Source organism: Coturnix japonica, unplaced genomic scaffold (assembly GCF_054131305.1).
Source record: "Coturnix japonica strain WE unplaced genomic scaffold, WE-NBRP24 Scf112, whole genome shotgun sequence".
NCBI lineage: Eukaryota > Metazoa > Chordata > Aves > Galliformes > Phasianidae > Coturnix > Coturnix japonica.
In genome coordinates this window covers 12290-36291 of record NW_028189015.1, presented here as the reverse complement: position 1 = coordinate 36291, position 24002 = coordinate 12290, and the positions used below count along the sequence as shown (strand labels likewise).

Below are 24002 nucleotides of genomic sequence, written 5' to 3'. Positions count from 1 at the left end.
GCCCCATAGATCACAATCCAGCCCCATAGATGTGCATCCAGCCCCATAGATGTGCGTCCAGCCCCATAGATGTGCGTCCAGCCCCATAGATGTGCGTCCAGCCCCATAGATGTGCATCCAGCCCCATAGATGTGCATCCTGACCCATAGATGTGCATCCAACCCCATAGATGTGCGTCCAGCCCCATAGATGTGCATCCAGCCCCATAGATGTGCATCCAGCCCCATAGATGTGCATCCAGCCCCATAGATGTGCGTCCAGCCCCATAGATCACAATCCAGCCCCATAGATGTGCATCCAGCCCCATAGATGTGCATCCAGCCCCATAGATGTGCGTCCAGCCCCACAGATGTGCATCCAGCCCCATAGATGTGCATCCAGCCCCATAGATGTGAGTCCAGCCCCATAGATGTGCATCCAGCCCCATAGATGTGCGTCCAGCCCCATAGATGTGCGTCCAGCCCCATAGATGTGCATCCAGCCCCATAGATGTGCATCCTGACCCATAGATGTGCATCCAGCACCATACATGTGCATCCAGCCCCATAGATGTGCATCCAGCCCCATAGATGTGCTTCCAGCCCCATAGATGTGCGTCCAGCCCCATAGATGTGCTTCCAGCCCCATAGATGTGCGTCCAGCACCATAGATCAACATCCAGCCCCATAGATGTGAATCCAGCCCCATAGATGTGCGTCCAGCCCCATAGATCAACATCCAGCCCCATAGATCAACATCCAGCCCCATAGATATGCGTCCAGCCCCATAGATGTGCGTCCAGCCCCATAGATGTGCAGCCAGCCCCATAGATGTGCGTCCAGCCCCATAGATGTGCAGCCAGCCCCATAGATGCGCATCCTGCCCCATAGATGTGCATCCAGCCCCATAGATGTGAATCCAGCCCCATAGATGTGCGTCCAGCCCCATAGATCAACATCCAGCCCCATAGATCAACATCCAGCCCCATAGATGTGCGTCCAGCCCCATAGATGTGCGACCCCCATAGGGCCCCTTAAGACCCCTCAGGACCCCATTAAGACCCCTTAAGACCCCCCAAAACCCTCTTTAGACCCCATATGACCCCTCAGTACCCCCATAGAAGCACTCAGGACCCCCAGAACCTTTTATTTTCCTTCTTTTTTGCCCTTTTTTCACCACTTTTCCCCCCAAAATCCCTCTTAAGACCCCTCAGGACCCCATTAAGTCCCCTTAAGACCCCTCAGGACCCACATAGGGCCACTCAAGACCCCCCAGGACCCCATTAAGACCCCTCAGGACCCTCTTAAGATCCCCCACGACCCCATAGGACCCCTCAGGACCCCTATAGGTCCCCCCAGGACCCCATTAAGACCCCTCAGGACCCCCATAGGGCCCCATTAAGACCCCTCAGGATCCCCATAGGACCCCCATAAGACCCCCCAAGACCCTCTTTAGACCCCTCAGGACCCCCATAGGACCCCTTAAGACCCTCAGGACCCCATTAAGACCCCTTAAGACCCCCCAAAACCCTCTTTAGACCCCTCAGGACCCCATTAAGATCCCCCAAGACCCCCATAGGACCCCTATAGGACCCCCCAGGACCACATTAAGACCCCTCAGGATCCCATTAAGACCCCTTAAGACCCCCCAAGACCCTCTTTAGACCCCATAGGACCCCTCAGGACCCCCATAGGACCCCTCAGTACCCCCATAGAAGCACTCAGGACCCCCAGAACCTTTTATTTTCCTTCTTTTTTGCCCTTTTTTCACCATTTTTTCCACCCCAAAACCCCCTTTTAGGACCCCCCCCCAAACACCTTGGCCAGCAGCTTCCTGCTGGGGGGCTGGGGGGGTCTCTTCTTCCTGCCCCATATCTCCGGCTCCGTTTGACGTTGGGTAAAAGCCCAACTGGACCCACATAGACCCACATAGACCCCCCATAGGACCCCATAGACCCTCATAGACCCACATAGACCCCCCATAGGACCCCATAGACCCTCATAGACCCACATAGACCCCCCATAGGACCCCATAGACCCTCATAGACCCCCATAGACCCACATAGACCCACACAGACCCCCCATAGGATCCCACAGACCCTCATAGACCCCCATAGACCCACATAGACCCCCAATAGGACCCCACAGACCCTCATAGACCCCCATAGACCCCCCATAGGACCCCATAGACCCTCATAGACCCCCATAGACCCACATAGACCCCCCATAGGACCCCACAGACCCTCATAGACCCCCATAGACCCCCCATAGACCCTCATAGACCCCCATAGACCCACATAGACCCCCCATAGGACCCCATAGACCCTCATAGACCCCCATAGACCCAGATAGACCCCCCATAGGACCCCATAGACCCTCATAGACCCCCCATAGGACCCCATAGACCCTCATAGACCCCCATAGACCTCCCATAGACCCTCATAGACCCCCATAGACCCTTAGAGACCCCCCATAGGACCCCATAGACCCTCATAGACCCCCATAGACCCACACAGACCCCCCATAGGACCCCCATAGAACCCCATAGAACCCCATAGACCCACACAGACCCCAATAGGATCCCTACAGACCCACATAGATCCCCAGAGACCCTCATAGACCCCCATAGGACCCTATAGACCCCCATAGACCCACATAGACCCCCACAGACTCACATAGACCCCAATAAGATCCCTATAGACCCCCCATAGATCCCCATAGGAGCACTCAGTACCCCCATAGACCCACATAGATCCCCAAAGACCCTCAGAGACCCCCATAGACCCTCATAGAAACCCCATAGACCCTCATAGACCCCCCACAGACCCCCATAGGCTCACACAGACCCCCCATAGATCCCCATAGAAGCACTCAGGACCCCCAGAACCTTCTATTTTCCTTCTTTTTTGCCCTTTTTTCACCCTTTTTTCCACCCCAAAACCCCCTTTTAGGACCCCCCCCCAAACACCTTGGCCAGTAGCTTCCTGCTGGGGGGCTGGGGGGGTCTCTTCTTCCTGCCCCATATCTCCGGCTCCGTTTGACGTTGGGTAAAACCCCAACTGGACCCACATAGACCCACATAGACCCCCCATAGGACCCCATAGACCCCCATAGACCCTCATAGACCCCCATAGACCCACATAGACCCCCCATAGGACCCCATAGACCCTCATAGACCCTCATAGACCCACATAGACCCCCCATAGGACCCCATAGACCCTCATAGACCCCCCATAGGACCCCATAGACCCTCATAGACCCCCATAGACCCCCCATAGGACCCCATAGACCCTCATAGACCCCAAAGACCCACATAGACCCACATAGACCCCTCATAGGACCCCACAGACTCTCATAGACCCCCATAGACTCCCCATAGGACCCCATAGACCCACATAGACCCCCCATAGGACTCCATAGACCCTCATAGACCCCCATAGACCCACACAGACCCCCCATAGGACCCCATAGACCCTCATAGACCCCCATAGACCCACATAGACCCCCCATAGGACCCCATAGACCCCCATAGACCCCCATAGACCCACATAGACCCCCCATAGGACCCCATAGACCCTCATAGACCCACATAGACCCCCCATTGGACCCCATAGACCCTCATAGACCCCCATAGACCCCCCATTGGACCCCACAGACCCTCATAGACCCCCATAGACCCACATAGACCCCCCATAGGACCCCATAGACCCTCATAGACCCACATAGACCCCCCATAGGACCCCATAGACCCTCATAGACCCCCCATAGGACCCCATAGACCCTCATAGACCCCCATAGACCCCCCATAGGACCCCACAGACCCTCACAGACCTCCACAGGACCCTATAGACCCTCATAGACCCCCATAGACACACAGAGACCCCCATAGACACACAGAGACCCCCCATAGGACCCCACAGACCCTCATAGACCCCCCATAGATCCCCATAGAAGCACTCAGGACCCCCATAGGGCCCCTTAAGACCCCCCAGGACCCCATTAAGACCCCTTAAGACCCCCCAAAACCCTCTTTAGACCCCTCAGGACCCCCATAGGACCCCCATAGGACCCCTCAGTACCCCCATAGAAGCACTCAGGACCCCCAGAACCTTCTATTTTCCTTCTTTTTTGTCCTTTTTTCACCATTTTTTCCACCCCAAAACCCCCTTTTAGGACCCCCCCCCAAACACCTTGGCCAGTAGCTTCCTGCTGGGGGGCTGGGGGGGTCTCTTCTTCCTGCCCCATATCTCCGGCTCCGTTTGACGTTGGGTAAAAGCCCAACTGGACCCACATAGACCCACATAGACCCCCCATAGGACCCCATAGACCCTCATAGACCCCCATAGGACCTCATAGACCCCCATAGGACCCTATAGACCCCCATAGGACCCTATAGACCCTCATAGACCCCCATAGACTCCCCATAGGACCCCATAGACCCACACAGACCCCCCATAGGACCCCATAGACCCTCATAGACCCCCATAGACCCACATAGACCCCCCATAGGACCCCATAGACCCTCATAGACCCACATAGACCCCCCATAGGACCCCATAGACCCTCATAGACCCCCATAGACCTACATAGACCCCCCACTGGACCCCATAGACCCTCACAGACCCCCCATAGACCCCCCATAGGACCCCATAGGACCCTCATAGACCCCCCATAGGACCCCATAGACCCTCATAGACCCCCCACAGGACCCCATAGACCCTCATAGACCCCCATAGACCCACATAGACCCCCCCATAGGACCCCATAGACCCTCATAGACCCCCCATAGGACCCCATAGACCCTCATAGACCCCCATAGACCCACATAGACCCCCCATATGACCCCACAGACCCCCATAGGACCCTATAGACCCCCCATAGGACCCCACAGACCCTCATAGACCCCCATAGACTCGCCATAGGACCCCATAGACCCACATAGACCCCCCATAGGACTCCATAGACCCTCATAGACCCACACAGACCCCCCCATAGGACCCCATAGACCCTCATAGACCCCCATAGACCCACATAGACCCCCCATAGGACCCCATAGACCCAGACAGACCCCCATAGACCCACACAGATCCCCATAGACCCTCATAGACTCACATAGACCCCCCATAGACCCTTAGAGACCCCCCATAGACCCTCATAGAAACCCCATAGACCCCCATAGACTCTCTCTGGACCCCTATAGGACCCCCAATAGACCCCATTAAGACCCCTCAGGACCCCCATAGGGCCCCTTAAGACCCCTCAGGACCCCATTAAGACCCCTTAAGACCCCTCAGGACCCCCATAGTGCCCCTTAAGACCCCTCAGGACCCCATTAAGACCCCTTAAGACCCCCCAAGACCCTCTTTAGACCCCATAGGACCCCTCAGGACCCCCATAGAAGCACTCAGGACCCCCAGAACCTTTTATTTTCCTTCTTTTTTGCCCTTTTTTCACCACTTTTCCCCCCAAAATCCCTCTTAAGACCCCTCAGGACCCCATTAAGTCCCCTTAAGACCCCTCAGGACCCACATAGGGCCACTCAAGACCCCCCAGGACCCCATTAAGACCCCTCAGGACCCTCTTAAGATCCCCCACGACCCCATAGGACCCCTCAGGACCCCTATAGGTCCCCCCAGGACCCCATTAAGACCCCTCAGGACCCCCATAGGGCCCCATTAAGACCCCTCAGGATCCCCATAGGACCCCCATAAGAGCACTCGGGACCCCCATAGGGCCCCTTAAGACCCCATAGGACCCCATTAAGACCCCCCCCCAAACACCTTGGCCAGCAGCTTCCTGCTGGGGGGCTGGGGGGGGTCTCTTCTTCTTGCCCCATATCTCCGGCTCTGTTTGACGTTGGGTAAAAGCCCAACTGGACCCACATAGACCCACATAGACCCCCCATAGGACCCCATAGACCCCCATAGACCTCCCATAGGACCCCATAGACCCTCATAGACCCCCATAGACCCCCCATAGGACCCCATAGACCCCCCATTGGACCCCACAGACCCTCATAGACCCCCATAGACCCCCCATTGGACCCCACAGACCCTCATAGACCCCCATAGACCCACATAGACCCCCCATAGGACCCCATAGACCCCCATAGACCCACATAGACCCCCCATAGGACCCCATAGACCCTCATAGACCCACATAGACCCCCCATAGGACCCCATAGACCCTTATAGACCCCCATAGACCCCCCATAGGACCCCATAGACCCCCCATTGGACCCCACAGACCCTCATAGACCCCCATAGACCCCCCATTGGACCCCACAGACCCCCATAGACCCACATAGACCCCCCATAGGACCCCATAGACCCTCATAGACCCACATAGACCCCCCATAGGACCCCATAGACCCTCATAGACCCCCCATAGGACCCCATAGACCCTCATAGACCCCCATAGACCCCCCATAGGACCCCACAGACCCCCACAGGACCCTATAGACCCTCATAGACCCCCATAGACACACAGAGACCCCCATAGACACACAGAGACCCCCCATAGGACCCCACAGACCCTCATAGACCCCCCATAGATCCCCATAGAAGCACTCAGGACCCCCATAGGGCCCCTTAAGACCCCCCAGGACCCCATTAAGACCCCTTAAGACCCCCCAAAACCCTTTTTAGACCCCTCAGGACCCCCATAAGACCCCATATGACCCCTCAGTACCCCCATAGAAGCACTCAGGACCCCCAGAACCTTTTATTTTCCTTCTTTTTTGCCCTTTTTTCACCACTTTTCCCCCCAAAATCCCTCTTAAGACCCCTCAGGACCCCATTAAGTCCCCTTAAGACCCCTCAGGACGCACATAGGGCCACTCAAGACCCCCCAGGACCCCATTAAGACCCCTCAGGACCCTCTTAAGATCCCCCACGACCCCATAGGACCCCTCAGGACCCCTATAGGTCCCCCCAGGACCCCATTAAGACCCCTCAGGACCCCCATAGGGCCCCATTAAGACCCCTCAGGATCCCCATAGGGCCCCATTAAGACCCCTCAGGACCCCCATAAGAGCACTCGGGACCCCCATAGGGCCCCTTAAGACCCCATAGGACCCCATTAAGACCCCCCCCCAAACACCTTGGCCAGCAGCTTCCTGCTGGGGGGCTGGGGGGGTCTCTTCTTCTTGCCCCATATCTCCGGCTCCGTTTGACGTTGGGTAAAAGCCCAACTGGACCCACATAGACCCCCCATAGGACCCCATAGACCCTCATAGACCCCCATAGACCCTTAGAGACCCCCCATAGGACCCCATAGACCCTCATAGACCCCCATAGACCCACATAGACCCCCCATAGGACCCCATAGACCCCCATAGACCCCCATAGGACCCTATAGACCCCCCATAGGACCCCATAGACCCTCATAGACCCCCATAGACCCTTAGAGACCCCCCATAGGACCCCAATAGACCCTCATAGACCCACATAGACCCCCCATAGGACCCCATAGACCCCCATAGACCCCCATAGACCCACACAGACCCCAATAGGATCCCTACAGACCCACATAGATCCCCAGAGACCCTCATAGACCCTCATAGGACCCTATAGACCCCCCATGGACCCTCATAGACCCCCATAGACCCACATAGACCCCCACAGACTCACATAGACCCCAATAAGATCCCTATAGACCCCCCATAGATCCCCATAGGAGCACTCAGTACCCCCATAGACCCACATAGATCCCCAAAGACCCTCAGAGACCCCCATAGACCCTCATAGAAACCCCATAGACCCTCATAGACCCCCCACAGACCCCCATAGACTCACACAGACCCCCCATAGACCCCCATAGACCCCCCATAGGACCCCATAGACCCTCATAGACCCACATAGACCCCCAAAGACCCACATAGACCCCCCATAGACCCACACAGACCCCCATAGACCCTCATAGAAACCCCATAGACCCCCATAGACTCCCTCAGGACCCCTATAGGACCCCCAATAGACCCCATTAAGACCCCTCAGGACCCCCATAGTGCCCCTTAAGACCCCTCAGGACCCCATTAAGACCCCTTAAGACACCCCAAGACCCTCTTTAGACCCCTCAGGACCCCATTAAGAGCCCCCTAGACCCCCATAGGACCCCCATAGAAGCACTCAGGACCCCCAGAACCTTCTATTTTCCTTCTTTTTTGTCCTTTTTTCACCATTTTTTCCACCCCAAAACCCCCTTTTAGGACCCCCCCCCAAACACCTTGGCCAGCAGCTTCCTGCTGGGGGGCTGGGGGGGTCTCTTCTTTTTGCCCCATATCTCCGGCTCCGTTTGACGTTGGGTAAAACCCCACGTAGGTTCTGGGTTCCTTTGAAGCTCCTGGGTGGGTTTGGGGTGGTCGGGGTCTTGACGGGGGTCTTTGGGGGGGGCTGCCATAGAGACACAGCGCAGGTAGAAGCCCCCTTCACGTTTGGCCTGGGCGGCTTCTGCTCTGAGTCGGTGGGATCGGGCCTGACGTTCGGCTGCCAAACGCTCGCTCAGGTGGGGCCAGCGGAAACCTGGCAGGTACTGGGGGATATGGGGAGAGAAATGGGGTTACATGAGGGTCTATGGGGGGCGTAGGGGGGCTAAAGGGGTCCTATGGGGTCTTATGGGGTCTTATGGGGGGCTAAAGGGGTCTTATTGGGGTCTAAAGGGGTCCTATGGGGGCCCTGAGAGATCTTATGGGGGACCAAAGGGGTCTTATGGGGGACCAAAGGGGTCCTATGGGGTCTAAAGAGGTCCTAAGGGGGTCCTATGGGGGTCCTGGGGAGTCTTATGGGGGGCTAAAGGGGTCTTATGGGGTCGCTCAGGTGGGGCCAGCGGAAACCTGGCAGGTACTGGGGGATATGGGGAGAGAAATGGGGTTAAATGAGGGTCTATGGGGGGCATAAGGGGGATTATGGGGGGCTAAAGGGGTCTTATGGGGGCTAAAAGGGTCTTATGGGGTCTTATGGGGGGCTAAAGGGATCTTATGGGGGGCTAAAGGGGTCCTATGCGGGTCCTGAGAGGTCTTATGGGGGGCTAAAGGGGTCTTATGGGGGGCTAAATGGGTCTTAAGGGGGCTAAAAGGGTCTTATTGGGGTCTAAAGGGGTCCTATGGGGGCCCCGGGGGGTCAAAGGGGTCCTATGGGGGTCCTGAGAGATCTTATGGGGGACCAAAGGGGTCTTATGGGGGTCCTGAGAGATCTTATGGGGGACCAAAGGGGTCCTATGGAGGTCCTGAGAGATCTTATGGGGGACCAAAGGGGTCTTATGGGGGACCAAAGGGGTCCTATGGGTTCTTACGGGGTCTAAAGGGGTCCTATGGGGGTCCTGAGAGATCTTATGGGGACCAAAGGGGTCTTATGGGGGACCAAAGGGGTCCTATGGGGTCTTATGGGGTCTAAAGAGGTCCTAAGGGGGTCCTATGGGGGTCCTGAGAGGCCTTATGGGGGGCCAAAGGGGTCTTATGGGGTCGCTCAGGTGGGGCCAGCGGAAACCTGGCAGGTACTGGGGGATATGGGGAGAGAAATGGGGTTATATGAGGGTCTATGGGGGGCGTAGGGGGGCTAAAGGGGTCTTATGGGGGGCTAAAGGGGTCCTATGGGGGGCCTGAGAGGTCTTATGGGGGGCTAAAGGGATCTTATGGGGGGCTAAAGGGGTCCTATGCGGGTCCTGAGAGGTCTTATGGGGGGCTAAAGGGGTCTTATGGGGGGCTAAAGGGGTCTTAAGGGGGCTAAAAGGGTCTTATTGGGGTCTAAAGGGGTCCTATGGGGGCCCCGGGGGGTCAAAGGGGTCCTATGGGGGTCCTGAGAGATCTTATGGGGGGCTAAAGGGGTCTTATGGGGGGCTAAAGGGGTCCTAAGGGGGTCCTGGGGGATCTTATGGGGTCCTATGGGGGTCCTGAGAGGTCTTATGGGGGGCTAAAGGGGTCTTATGGGGGTCCTGGGGGGTCTTATGGGGTCTAAAGAGGTCCCGTAACTCTTTAATTCCACCTTAAATCCACCCCCCCACCCCGTAACTCCCCCATTCCACCTTAACTCCCCACTTCCGGTCTCACCTTCAGACACCATCGATCGTACCGGAAGCGGCTCCTAGCCCTGCAGCTCAGTGGCGCCCCCTGCAGGCTGGAGGCCACTCGCCTGGCCACTCTCTTATCCCGGAACTCCACCCAGCCCTCACTGTAGCGCCCGCCTCCCTTCCGGCCGCGGCGACGCACAGCGCCCCCTGCAGGCGGGGAGGAGTAACAGCAGCCATTAGGGTTAATGGGGGGGGAACATAGAGCCCCATAGACACCCTATAACATCCCATATAGCCCCATAGACACCCTATAACATCCCATAGAGCCCCATAACCACCCATAGAGCCCCATAGACCCCCATAGACACCCTATAACATCCCATAGAGCCCCATAACCACCCGCAGACCCACACAGCAACCCATAGACACCCTATAACATCCCATAGAGCCCCATAGACCCCATAAACCCCCCATATCCCCCTATAGACACCCTATAACACCCCATATCCCCCTACAGATACCCTATAACCCCCCATATCCCCCTATAGACACCCTATAACACCCCATATCCCCCTATAGACACCCTATAACACCCCATATCCCCCTATAGACACCCTATAACACCCCATATCCCCCTATAGACACCCTATAACACCCCATATCCCCCTATAGACACCCTATAACACCCCATATCCCCCTATAGACACCCTATAACACCCCATATCCCCCTATAGACACCCTATAACACCCCATATCCCCCTATAACCCCCCATAGACCCCATAAAACCCCTCATAGACCCCCTATAACATCCCATAGACCCCCCATATCCCCCCATAGACCCCTATAGACACCCCATATCCCCCTATAATCCCCCATATCCCCCCACAGATACCCTATAACCCCCCATATCCCCCTGTAGCCCCCCAAATCCCCCCATATCCCCCATAAACCCCCCCATAGACCCCCTATAACCCCCATAGGCCCCATAAAACCCTCCATAGACACCCTATAACATCCCACAGACCCCCTATAACCCCCCATAGACACCCTATAACATCCCATAGACCCCATAAAACCCACAACATCCCCCCATAGACACCCTATAACATCCCATAGACCCCATATCCTGCATATAACCCCCCATATCCCCCCACAGACCCCCTATAACCCCCCATATCCCCCTATAGACACCCCAAATCTCCCCATATCCCCCCATAGACCCCATAAAACCCCCCATAGACCCCCTATAACTACCCATAGACCCCCCATAACCCCCTATAGATCCCCCATAGACCCCCTACAACCCCCCATAGACCCCATAAAACCCCCCATAGACCCCCTATAACTACCCATAGACCCCCCCATAACCCCCTATAGCCCCCTAACAACTCCTCATAACTCCCCTTAGACCCCCCATAATTCCCCACAGCCCCCCATAGAACCCCATAACCATCACATAGACCCCCATAACTCCCCATAACCCCCGATAACCCCCCATAGGCCCCCTATAACCCCCCATATCCCCCCTATAATCCCCTATAACTCCCCATATCCCCCCATAGACCCCCTATAACTCCCCATAGGCCCCATATAACATCCCACAGACCCCCTATAACATCCCATATAACCCCATAACCACCCATAAACCCACTCAGACCCCCAATAGACACTCCATATCCCCTATAACACCCCATATCCCCCTATAACCCCCCATAGACCCTGTATAACCCCCCATAGGCCCCCTATAACCCCCCATATCCTGCCACAGACCCCATAAAACCCCTCATAGACCCCATAAAACCCCCCATACCCCCCACTGACCCCATAAAACCCCCTATAACCCCCCAATATCGCCCCATAGACCCCACAAAACACCCCATATCCACCCAATATCCCCCTATATCCCCCCATAGGGGCCTTATAAACCCCCATAGACCCCATAAAACCCCCCATATCCCCCCATAGACCCCATAAAACCCCCCATATCCCCCACAGACCCCCTAAAACCCCCCATAGACCCGCTAAAACCCCCCATATCCCCCATAAAACCCCCCATATCCCCCCATAGACCCCATAAAACCCCCAATACACCCCCTATAACATCACATAGACCCCCTATAACACCCCATAGGCCCCATATAACCCCCATAGACCCCATAAAACACCCCATATCCCCCATAAAACCCCCCATAGACCCCCTATAACATCACATAGAACCCCTATAACACCCCATAGACCCCATAAAACCCCCCATATCCCCCCATAGACCCCATAAAACCCCCATAGACCCCCTATAACACCCCATAGACCCCATAAAACCCCCCATACCCCCCCATATCCCCCCTATAACCCCCCCATAGACCCTACAGACCCCATAAACCCCCCCATAGACCCTATAGACCCCCTATAACGCCCCATAGACCCTGTATAACCCCCCATATCCCCCCTATAACCCGCCATATCCCCCCATAGACCCCATAAAACCCCCCATATCCCCCCATAGACCCCATAAAACTCCCCATATCCCCCCATAGAACCCATAAAACTCCCCATATCCCCCCCATAGACCGCATAAAACTCCCCATATCCCCCCATAGACCCCATAAAACTCCCCATATCCCCCCATAGACCCCATAAAACCCCCCATATCCCCCCATAGACCCCATAAAACCCCCATATCCCCCCATAGACCCCATAAAACCCCCATATCCCCCCATATACCCCATAAAACTCCCCATATCCCCCCATAGACCCCATAAAACTCCCCATATCCCCCCATAGACCCCATAAAACCCCCCATATCCCCCACAGACCCCCTAAAACCCCCCATATCCCCCCATAGACCCCTTAAAACCCCCCATATCCCCCCATAAAACCCCCCATAGACCCCATAAAACCCCCCATACCCCCCCATAGACCCCCTATAACACCCCATAGCCCCCCATAGACACACTATAACATCCCATAGACCCCTATAACCCCCCATAGACCCCATAAAACCCCTCATAGACCCCCTATAACATCGCATAGACCCCCTATATCTCCCCATATCCCCCCATAGACCCCATAAAACCCCCCATACCCCCCCCATAGACCGCATAAAACCCCCATAGACCCCCATATCCCCCCATAGACCCCATAAAACCCCCCATATCCCCCTATAACCACCCATATCCCCCCACAGACACCCTATAACCCCCCATATCCCACCACAGACACCCTATATCCCCCCATAGACATCCCATATCCCCGTGTAACACCCCATATCCCCCCATAGACCCCATAAAAACCCCATAGACCCCCCATATCCCCCCATAGACCCCTATACCCCCCATAGACCCCCTATAACACCCCATAGACCCCATAAAACCCCCCATAGACCCCCTATAAGTCCTTATATCCCCCCATATACCCCATAAAACCCCCCATATCCCCCCATAGACCCCATAAAACCCCCCATATCCCCCCATAGACCCCATAAAACCCCCCATATCCCCCCATAGACCCCATAAAACCCCCCATATCCCCCATAAAATTCCCCATATCCCCCCACAGACCCCATAAAACCCCCATAGACCCCATATAACATCCCATAGACCCCCTATAACCCCCCATATCCCCCCACAGACCCCATAAAACCCCCCACAGACCCCCTATAACACCCCATAGACCCCATAAAACCCCCCATACCCCCCCATATCCCCCCTATAACCCCCCCATAGACCCTACAGACCCCATAAACCCCCCCATAGACCCTATAGAACCCCTATAACGCCCCATAGACCCTGTATAACCCCCCATATCCCCCCTATAACCCGCCATATCCCCCCATAGACCCCATAAAACCCCCCATATCCCCCCATAGACCCCATAAAACTCCCCATATCCCCCCATAGAACCCATAAAACTCCCCATATCCCCCCATAGACCCCATAAAACTCCCCATATCCCCCCATAGACCCCATAAAACTCCCCATACCCCCCCATATCCCCCCTATAAGCCCCCCATAGACCCTACAGACCCCATAAACCCTCCCATAGACCCTATAGACCCCCTATGACGCCCCATAGACACTGTATAACCCCCCATATCCCCCCTATAACCCCCCATATCCCCTCATAGACCCCACAAAACCCCCATAGACCCCATAAAACCCCCCATAGACCCCATAAAACCCCCCATAGACCCCCTATAAAACCCCATAGACCCCATAAAACCCCCCATACCCCCCCATATCCCCCCATAGACCCTACAGACCCCATAAACCCCCCCATAGACCCTATAGACCCCCTATGACGCCCCATAGACCCTGTATAACCCCCCATATCCCCCCTATAACCCCCCATATCCCCCCATATCCCCTCATAGACCCCACAAAACCCCCATATACCCCCATAGACCCCATAAAACCCCCCATAGACCCCATAAAACCCCCCATAGACCCCCTATAACACCCCATAGACCCCATAAAACCCCCCATACCTCCCATATCCCCCCTATAAGCCCCCCAAAGACCCTACAGACCCCATAAACCCCCCCACAGACCCTATAGACCCCCTATAACGCCCCATAGACCCTGTATAACCCACCATATCCCCCCATAGACCCCATAAAACCCCCCATAGACCCCCTATAACACCCCATAGACCCCCCTATAACCCCCCCACAGACCCTACAGACCCCATAAACCCTCCCATAGACCCTATAGACCACCTATAACGCCCCATAGACCCTGTATAACCCCCCATATCCCCCCTATAACCCGCCATATCCCCCCATAGACCCCATAAAACCCCCATATCCCCCCATAGACCCCATAAAACCCCCATATCCCCCCATATGCCCCATAAAACCCCCATATCCCCCCATAGACCCCATAAAACTCCCCATATCCCTCCATAGACCCCATAAAACCCCCCATATCCCCCCATAGACCCCATAAAACCCCCCATAGACCCCATAAAACCCCCCATATCCCCCCACAGACCCCATAAAACCCCCCACAGACCCCCTATAACACCCCATAGACCCCATAAAACCCCCCATACCCCCCCATATCCCCCCTATAACCCCCCCATAGACCCTACAGACCCCATAAACCCCCCCATAGACCCTATAGACCCCCTATAACGCCCCATAGACCCTGTATAACCCCCCATATCCCCCCTATAACCCGCCATATCCCCCCATAGACCCCATAAAACCCCCCATATCCCCCCATAGACCCCATAAAACCCCCATATACCCCATAAAACCCCCCATATTCCCCCATAGACCCCATAAAACCCCCCATATCCCCCCACAGACCCCACAAAACCCCCATATCCCCCCACAGACCCCATAAAACCCCCCATAGACCCCCTATAACACCCCATATCCCCCATAAAACCCCCATATCCCCCCACAGACCCCATAAAACTCCCCATATCCCCCCATAGACCCCATAAAACCCCCCATAGACCTCCTATAGACCCCATAAAACCCCCCATATCCCCCCATAGACCCCATAAAACCCCCCATATCCCCCCATAGACCCCATAAAACCCCCCTATAACCCCCCCATAAACCCCCCCATAGACCCTATAGACCCCCTATAACGCCCCATAGACCCTGTATAACCCCCCATATCCCCCCTATAACCGCCCATATCCCCCCATATACCCCATAAAACCCCCAATATCCCCCCATAGACCCCATAAAACCCCCCATAGACCCCATAAAACTCCCCATAGACCCCATATAACATCCCATAGACCCCCTATAACCTCCCATATCCCCCCATAGACCCCATAAAACCCCCCATAGACCCCCTATAACACCCCATAGACCCCCTATAACACCCCATAGACCCCCATATCCCCCCTATAAGCCCCCCATAGACCCTACAGACCCCATAAACCCCCCCATAGACCCTATAGACCCCCTATAACGACCCATAGACCCTGTATAACCCCCCATGTCCCCCCTATTACCCCCCATAGACCCCATAAAACCCCCCATATACCCCATAAAACTCCCCATATCCCCCCATAGACCCCATAAAACTCCCCATATCCCCCCATAGACCCCATAAAACCCCCATAGACCCCATATAACATCCCATAGACCCCCTATAACCCCCCATATCCCCCCATAGACACCCTATAACACCCCATAGACCCCATAAAACCCTCCATACCCCCCCATATCCCCCCTATAAGCCCCCCATAGACCCTACAGACCCCATAAACCCCCCCATAGACCCCATAAACCCCGCATATCCCCCCATAGACCCCATAAAACCCCCATATCCCCCCTATAACCCGCCATATCCCCCCATAGACCCCATAAAACCCCCCATATCCCCCCATAGACCCCATAAAACCCCCATATCCCCCCATAGACCCCATAAAACCCCCCATAGGCCCCATAAAACCCCCAATATCCCCCCATAGACCCCATAAAACCCCCATAAACCCCATAAAACTCCCCATATCCCCCCATAGACCCCATAAAACCCCCATATCCCCCATAGACCCCATAAAACCCCCCATAGACCCCATAAAACTCCCCATATCCCCCCATAGACCCCATAAAACCCCCCATATCCCCCCATAGACCCCATAAAACCCCCCATATCCCCCCACAGACCCCATAAAACCCCCATAGACCCCCTATAACACCCCATAGACCCCATAAAACCCCCCATACCCCCCCATATCCCCCCTATAACCCCCCCATAGACCCTACAGACCCCATAAACCCCCCCATAGACCCTATAGACCCCCTATAACTCCCTATATCCCCCCATATCCCCCTATATCCCCCCACAGACCCCATAAAACCCCCCATACCCCCCCATATCCCCCCTATAACCCCCCCATAGACCCTACAGACCCCATAAACCCCCCCATAGACCCCATATACCCCCTATATCCCCCCATAGACCCCCTATAACACCCCATAGACCCCATATCCCCCCATAGACCCCCTATAACACCCCATAGACCCCATATCCCCCCATAGACCCCCTATAACACCCCATAGACCCCATATCCCCCCATAGACCCCCTATAACACCCCATAGACCCCATATCCCCCCATAGACCCCCTATAACACCCCATAGACCCCATATCCCCCCATAGACCCCCTATAACACCCCACAGACCCCATAAAACCCCCCACAGACCCCCTATAACACCCCATAGACCCCATAAAACCCCCCATACCCCCCCATATCCCCCCTATAACCCCCCCATAGACCCCATAAAACCCCCCTATAGACCCCCTATAACGCCCCATAGACCCTGTATAACCCCCCATATCCCCCCATAGACCCCATAAAACCCCCCATATCCCCCACAGACCCCCTAAAACCCCCCATAGACCCGCTAAAACCCCCCATATCCCCCATAAAACCCCCCATATCCCCCCATAAAACCCCCAATACACCCCCTATAACATCACATAGACCCCCTATAACACCCCATAGGCCCCATATAACCCCCATAGACCCCATAAAACCCCCAATACACCCCCTATAACATCACATAGACCCCCTATAACACCCCATAGGCCCCATAAAACCCCCATAGACCCCATAAAACACCCCATATCCCCCCTTAACCCCCATATCCCCCCATAGACCCCATAAAACCCCCCATAGACCCCCTATAACATCACATAGACCCCCTATAACACCCCATAGACCCCATAAAACCCCCCCATAGACCCTATAGACCCCCTATAACGCCCCATAGACCCTGTATAACCCCCCATATCCCCCTATATCCCCCCATAGACACCATAAAACTCCCCATATCCCCCCATAGACCCCATAAAACCCCCATATCCCCCCTATAACCCCCCATATCCCCCCTATAACCCCCCATATCCCCCCTATAACCCCCCATATCCCCCTATATCCCCCCTATATCCCCTCACTCACCCCTCGGCTGCAGGAAGACCCGTCCCAATTCCCCGTGTGGCCCCAACAACGTCCTCAATTGTCTCGGTCCGAAGCCGGGCGGGATGTAACTGAGATAAACCACCCCCGGAACCGGAACCTTTTTCCGTTTCCGGTCTTCCGCTTCCGGTTTCGATTCCTCTTCCGGTTTCCCTTCCTCTTCCGCTTCCTCTTCCGCTTCCTCATCCTCTTCCGGTTGTGAGACCTCCATGGCGGTCGAGGTTTCTTCCTCAGCTCCTTTGGGCTCCATCACCGCCATGTTGCTGTGAGAAGGATAATAGAACTTTATAACCCCGTTCGAGACCCACCGGGAACACCCCGGTAACGTCAAGGCCCCGTTAAGACCCGTCCGCCATTACCCGCACCACACGCCGCCTCCTCTATAGGCCGCTGCCGTAAAGCGCTGCGTGCCGTAAAGCGGAGCTGTCGTAAAGTGACACGATGGGGGCGGGGCTACAGAGAGGGAGAGCTGTGATTGGCTGAGGGCTCTGAGGGTGGGAGGCCTGCGCCACACGCAGCCTCCTCTATAGGCCGCTGCCGTAAAGCGCTGTCTGCCGTAAAGCAGAGCTGTCGTAAAGTGAAATGAGGGAGCGGGGCTACAGTGATGGAGCGCGGTGATTGGCTGACAGCTCTAAGGGCGGGAGGAGAGAGCGATGATTGGTTTAGCTGGCGGTAGGCGGGACTATTAGGAGAGCGGTGATTGGCTGAGGGCTCTGTGGGCGGGATTTGTGACATTCTGTCGGTCTGATTGGCTACGTTGTATGTCAGTCGTGGGGAGAAGATCCTGATTGCTCTAAGGGTTGACCTGATGGCTGATGCTCCCATAGGGTTCTATGGGTTGACCTGATGGCTGTGTGTTCCAATAGGGCTCTATGGGTTGACCTGATGGCTGATATTCCCATGGGTTTTAATGGGTTGACCTGATGGCTGTGTGCCCCCTTTGGATTTAATAGGTTGACCTGATGGCTGACGTTCCCATAGGGTTCTATAGGTTGACCTGATGGCTGTGTGTTCCCATAGGGTTCTATGGGTTGACCTGATGGCTGTGTGTTCCCATAGGGCTCTATGGGTTGACCTGATGGCTGTGTGTTCCCATAGGGTTCTATGGGTTGACCTGATGACTGTGTGTTCCCATGTGGCTCTATGGGTTGACCTGATGGCTGTGTGTTCCCATAGGGTTCTATGGGTTGACCTGATGGCTGTGTGCTCCCATAGGGCTCTATGGGTTGACCTGATGGCTGTGTGCTTCCATGTGGCTCTATGGGTTGACCTGATGGCTGTGTGTTCCCATAGGGCTCTATGGGTTGACCTGATGATTGTTCTCTATGTGTTGACCGGATGGCTGATGCTCCCATGGGTTTTAATGGGTTGACCTGATGGCTGTGTGCCCCCTTTGGATTTAATGGATTGACCTGATGATTGTATGCTCCCATAGGGTTTAATGGGTTGACGTGATGGCTGTGTGTTCCCATGTTGCTCTATGGGTTGACCTGATGGCTGTGTGTTCCCATAGGGTTCTATGGGCTGACCTGATGGCTGTATGTTCCCATGTGGCTCTATGGGTTGACCTGATGGCTGTATGTTCCCATGTGGCTCTATGGGTTGACCTGATGGCTGTGTGTTCCCATGTGGCTCTATGGGTTGACCTGATGGCTGTGTGTTCCCATAGGGTTCTATGGGTTGACCTGATGGCTGTGTGTTCCCATGTGGCTCTATGGGTTGACGTGATGTCTGTGTGTTCCCATAGGGTTCTATGGGTTGACCTGATGGCTGTGTGTTCCCATAGGGCTCTATGGGTTGACCTGACGGCTGTGTGTTCCCATAGGGTTCTATGGGTTGACGTGATGGCTGTGTATTCCCGTAGGGTTCTATGGGTTGACCTGATGTCTGTGTGTTCCCATGTGGCTCTATGGGTTGACGTGATGTCTGCGTGTTCCCATAGGGTTCTATGGGTTGACCTGATGACTGTGTGTTCCCATAGGGCTCTATGGGTTGACCTGATGGCTGTGTGTTCCCATAGGGTTCTATGGGTTGACGTGATGGCTGTGTATTCCCATAGGGTTCTATGGGTTGACCTGATAGCTGTGTGTTCCCATAGGGTTCTATGGGATGACCTGATGGCTGTGTGTTCCCATAGGGCTCTATGGGTTGACCTGATGGCTGTGTGTTCCCATAAGGTTCTATGGGTTGACGTGATGGCTGTGTATTCCCATAGGGTTCTATGGGTTGACCAGATGGCTGACGCTCCCATAGGGCTCTATGGGATGACCTGACGGCTGTGTGACCCCAAAATGCTCTATGGGTTGACCTGATCACTGATGCTCCCTTAAGACGCTATGGGTTGACCTGCTGGCTGTGTGATCCCATAGGGTTCTATGGGTTGACCTGATGGCTGTGTGTTCCCATAGGGTTCTATGGGTTGACCTGATGGCTGTGTGTTCCCATGTGGCTCTATGGGTTGACCTGATGGCTGTGTGTTCCCATGTGGCTCTATGGGTTGACCTGATGGCTGTGTGTTCCCATAGGGTTCTATGGGTTGACCTGATAACTGTGTGTTCCCATAGGGTTCTATGGGTTGACCTGATGGCTGTGTGTTCCCATGTGGCTCTATGGGTTGACCTGATGGCTGTGTGCCATTGGATTTAATGGGTTGACCTGATGGTTGTATGCTCCCATAGGGTTTAATGGGTTGACCTGATGGCTGTGTGTTCCCATAGGGTTCTATGGGTTGACCTGATGGCTGATGCTCCCATGTGGCTCTATGGGTTGACCTGATGGCTGTATGTTCCCATATGGCTCTATGGGTTGACCTGATGGCTGTGTGTTCCCATAGGGTTCTATGGGTTGACCTGATGGCTGTGTGTTCCCATAGGGCTCTATGGGTTGACGTGATGGCTGTATGTTCCCATATGGCTCTATGGGTTGACCTGATGGCTGTGTGTTCCCATAGGGTTCTATGGGTTGACCTGATGGCTGTGTGCTCCCATAGGGCTCTATGGGTTGACCTGATAGCTGTGTGTTCCCATAGGGCTCTGGGTTACTCGTGCTCCCATAGGGCTCTGGGTAACTGACACTCCCATAGGGTTTAATGGCTTGACCTGATGGCTGTGTGTTCCCATAGGGTTCTATGGGTTGACGTGATGGCTTTGTGTTCCCATGTGGCTCTATGGGTTGACCTGATGGCTGTGTGTTCCCATGTGGTTCTATGGGTTGACCTGATGGCTGTGTGTTCCCATGTGGCTCTATGGGTTGACCTGATGGCTGTGTGTTCCCATAGGGCTCTATGGGTTGACCTGATGATTGTTCTCTATGTGTTGACCGGATGGCTGATGCTCCCATGGGTTTTAATGGGTTGACCTGATGGCTGTGCGCCCCCTTTGGATTTAATGGGTTGACCTGATGGTTGTATGCTCCCATAGTTTAATGGGTTGACCTGATGGCTGTGTGTTCCCATAGGGTTCTATGGGTTGACCTGATGGCTGTGTGTTCCCATGTGGCTCTATGGGTTGACCTGATGGCTGTGTGTTCCTATAGGGTTCTATAGGTTGATCTGATGGCTATGTGCTCCCATAGTGCTCTATAGGTTGACCTGATGACTGTGTGTTCCCATAGGGTTCTATGGGTTGACCTGATGGCTGTGTGTTCCCATAGGGTTCTATGGGTTGACCTGATGGCTGTGTGATCCCATAGGGCTCTATGGGTTGACCTGATGGCTGTGTGTTCCCATAGGGCTCTATGGGTTGACCTGATGGCTGATGCTCCCATAGGGCTCTATGGGTTGACCTGATGGCTGATGCTCCCATAGGGCTCTATGGGTTGACCTGATAGCTGTGTTTTCCCATAGGACTCTATGGGTTGACCTGATGATTGTTCTCTATGTATTGACCTGATGGCTGATGCTCCCATGGGTTTTAATGGGTTGACCTGATGGCTGTGTGCCCCCATTGGATTTAATGGGTTGACCTGATGGTTGTATGCTCCCATAGGGTTCTATGGGTTGACCTGATGGCTGTGTGTTCCCATAGGGTTCTATGGGTTGACGTGATGGCTGTGTGTTCCCATGTGGCTCTATGGGTTGACCTGATGGCTGTGTGTTCCCATAGGGTTCTATGGGTTGACCTGATGGCTGTGTGCTCCTATAGGGCTCTATGGGTTGACCTGATGGCTGTGTGCTCCTATAGGGCTCTATGGGTTGAGCTGATGGCTGTGTGCTCCCATAGGGTTCTATGGGTTGACCTGATGGCTGTGTGCCCCCATTGGATTTAATGGGCTGACCTGATGGCTGTGTGTTCCCATAGGGTTCTATGGGTTGACCTGATGGCTGTGTGTTCCCATAGGGTTCTATGGGTTGACCTGATGGCTGTGTGTTCCCATAGGGTTCTATGGGTTGACCTGATGGCTGTGTGCTCCTATAGGGCTCTATGGGTTGACCTGATGGCTGTGTGTTCCCATAGGGTTCTATGGGTTGACCTGATGGCTGATGCTCCCATAGGGTTCTATGGGTTGACCTGATGGCTGTGTGTTCCCATAGGGTTCTATGGGTTGACCTGATGGCTGTGTGTTCCCATAGGGCTCTATGGGTTGACCTGATGGCTGTGTGTTCCCATAGGGTTCTATGGGTTGACCTGATGGCTGTGTGTTCCCATAGGGTTCTATGGGTTGACCTGATGGCTGTGTGTTCCCATTGGATTTAATGGGTTGACCTGATAGTTGTATGCTCCCATAGGGTTCTATGGGTTGACCTGATGGCTGATACTCCCGTTGGGCCCCATTCATTGCATTGCCGCCCCCAAACAGCCCAAAATCTCATTAAAACCCTTTTTTTTCTTCCTTAAAACTTTATTTCTCCATTAAAAAAAATAGATCCCGGCGTTGGGTGGGGGGGGGGGGTGAGAAAAAGGAAAAGAAACGAAGGGCAGCAGCCATCTTCTTCCGTTTCCGGTTGGGAGGAGGAGGAACGACCAACTTCCGGTTCCGGCGGGTGCTTAACGAAGGGGGCGTGGCCTCGCGAAAAAGGGGGCGGGGCTATGGCTTGGATCGATCCCTGAGGGCGGGGCCAATGGGAAAAGGAGGCGGGGCCAAGGGAAAGGGGGCGTGGTCAAGGAGAAAGGGGCGGGGTTAAAGGAAAAGGGGGGCGTGGCCAAGGGAAAAGGGGCGGGTCCAGGCAGGGGGCGTGGTCAAAGAGAAAGGGGCGGGGCCAAGGGGGAAAGGGGTGGGGCCAGGGCAGGGGCGTGGCCAAGAGAAAGGGGGTGGAGCTGAAAGGAAAGGGGGCGTGGCCAAGAGAAAGGGGCGGGGTTAAGGGAAAAGTGGGCGTGGCCAATGGAACGGGGGCGGGGTTAAGGCAAAAAGGGGGCGTGGCCAAAGGAAAAGGGGGCGGGGTCAAGGGAAATGGGGCAGTTAAGGGAAAAGGGGGCGGAGCCAAAGTAAAGAGGGGGGGGGGAGAGTTAAAGGGGCGTGGCTAAGGCAAAAAGGGGGCGTGGCCAAGGGAAAAGGGGGCGGAGCCAAAAGGAAAGGGGGCGTGACCAAAGGAAAGCGGGCGGGTTAAGGAGACAGTGGGCGTGGCCAAGGGAAAAGGAGGCGGGGTCAAGGGAAATGGGGCAGAGTTAAGGGAAAGATGGGGGGAGAGTTAAAGGAAGGGGCGTGGCCTAGGGGAAGGGGCAGGGTTAAGGCAAAAAGGGGGCGTGGCCAAGGGAAAAGGGGGCGGAGCCAACAGAAAATGGGGGCGTGGCCGATGGAACGGGGGCGGGGTTAAGGAAAGGGGGCGTGGCCAAAGGAAAAGGGGGCGGGGTCAAGGGAAATGGGGCAGAGTTAAGGGAAAAGGGGGCGGAGCCAAAGTAAAGAGGGGGGGGGGGGGAGAGTTAAAGGAAGGGGCGTGGCCAAGGGGAAGGGGCGGGGTTAAGGCAAAAGGGGGCGTGGCCAAGGGGAAATGGGGCGGGGCCAACAGGAAATGGGGGCGTGGCCAAAGGAGAAGGGGGCGGGGTCAAGGAGAAAGGGGAGGGGTTAAAAGAAAGGGGGCGTGGCCAAGGGAAAGGGGGCGGAGCCAAAGGAAAAGGGGTGGGGTTAAGGGAGAA

General features: G+C 55.2%; 1 protein-coding gene and 1 long non-coding RNA gene across 3 annotated transcripts; both read right to left on the bottom strand.

Annotated features, from left to right (window-relative positions):
- Positions 1 to 4088: 4088 nt before the first annotated feature.
- On the bottom strand, positions 4089 to 7170 carry LOC146751206 (uncharacterized). The gene is made up of 2 exons (XR_014941780.1): positions 7080 to 7170; positions 4089 to 4168 (listed from the first exon to the last, which is right to left on the bottom strand). It is a non-coding gene; the product is annotated as an uncharacterized LOC146751206 (long non-coding RNA).
- A 954-nt stretch (positions 7171 to 8124) lies between these two features.
- On the bottom strand, positions 8125 to 18328 carry LOC146751205 (activator of basal transcription 1-like). Of its 2 annotated transcripts, none has more exons than XM_085535214.1 (4): positions 18291 to 18328; positions 17914 to 18194; positions 10024 to 10190; positions 8125 to 8510 (listed from the first exon to the last, which is right to left on the bottom strand). In XM_085535214.1, the coding sequence occupies exons 2-4, from the start codon at positions 18188 to 18190 to the stop codon at positions 8184 to 8186; spliced, it is 771 nt and encodes a 256-aa protein (XP_085391340.1). In that variant the 5' UTR covers positions 18191 to 18194; positions 18291 to 18328; the 3' UTR covers positions 8125 to 8183. The 2 variants fall into 2 exon arrangements, with proteins under 2 accessions (XP_085391340.1, XP_085391341.1); XM_085535215.1 differs by lacking the exon at positions 8125 to 8510 and adding an exon at positions 9363 to 9473.
- Between the last annotated feature and the right edge of the window lie 5674 nt (positions 18329 to 24002).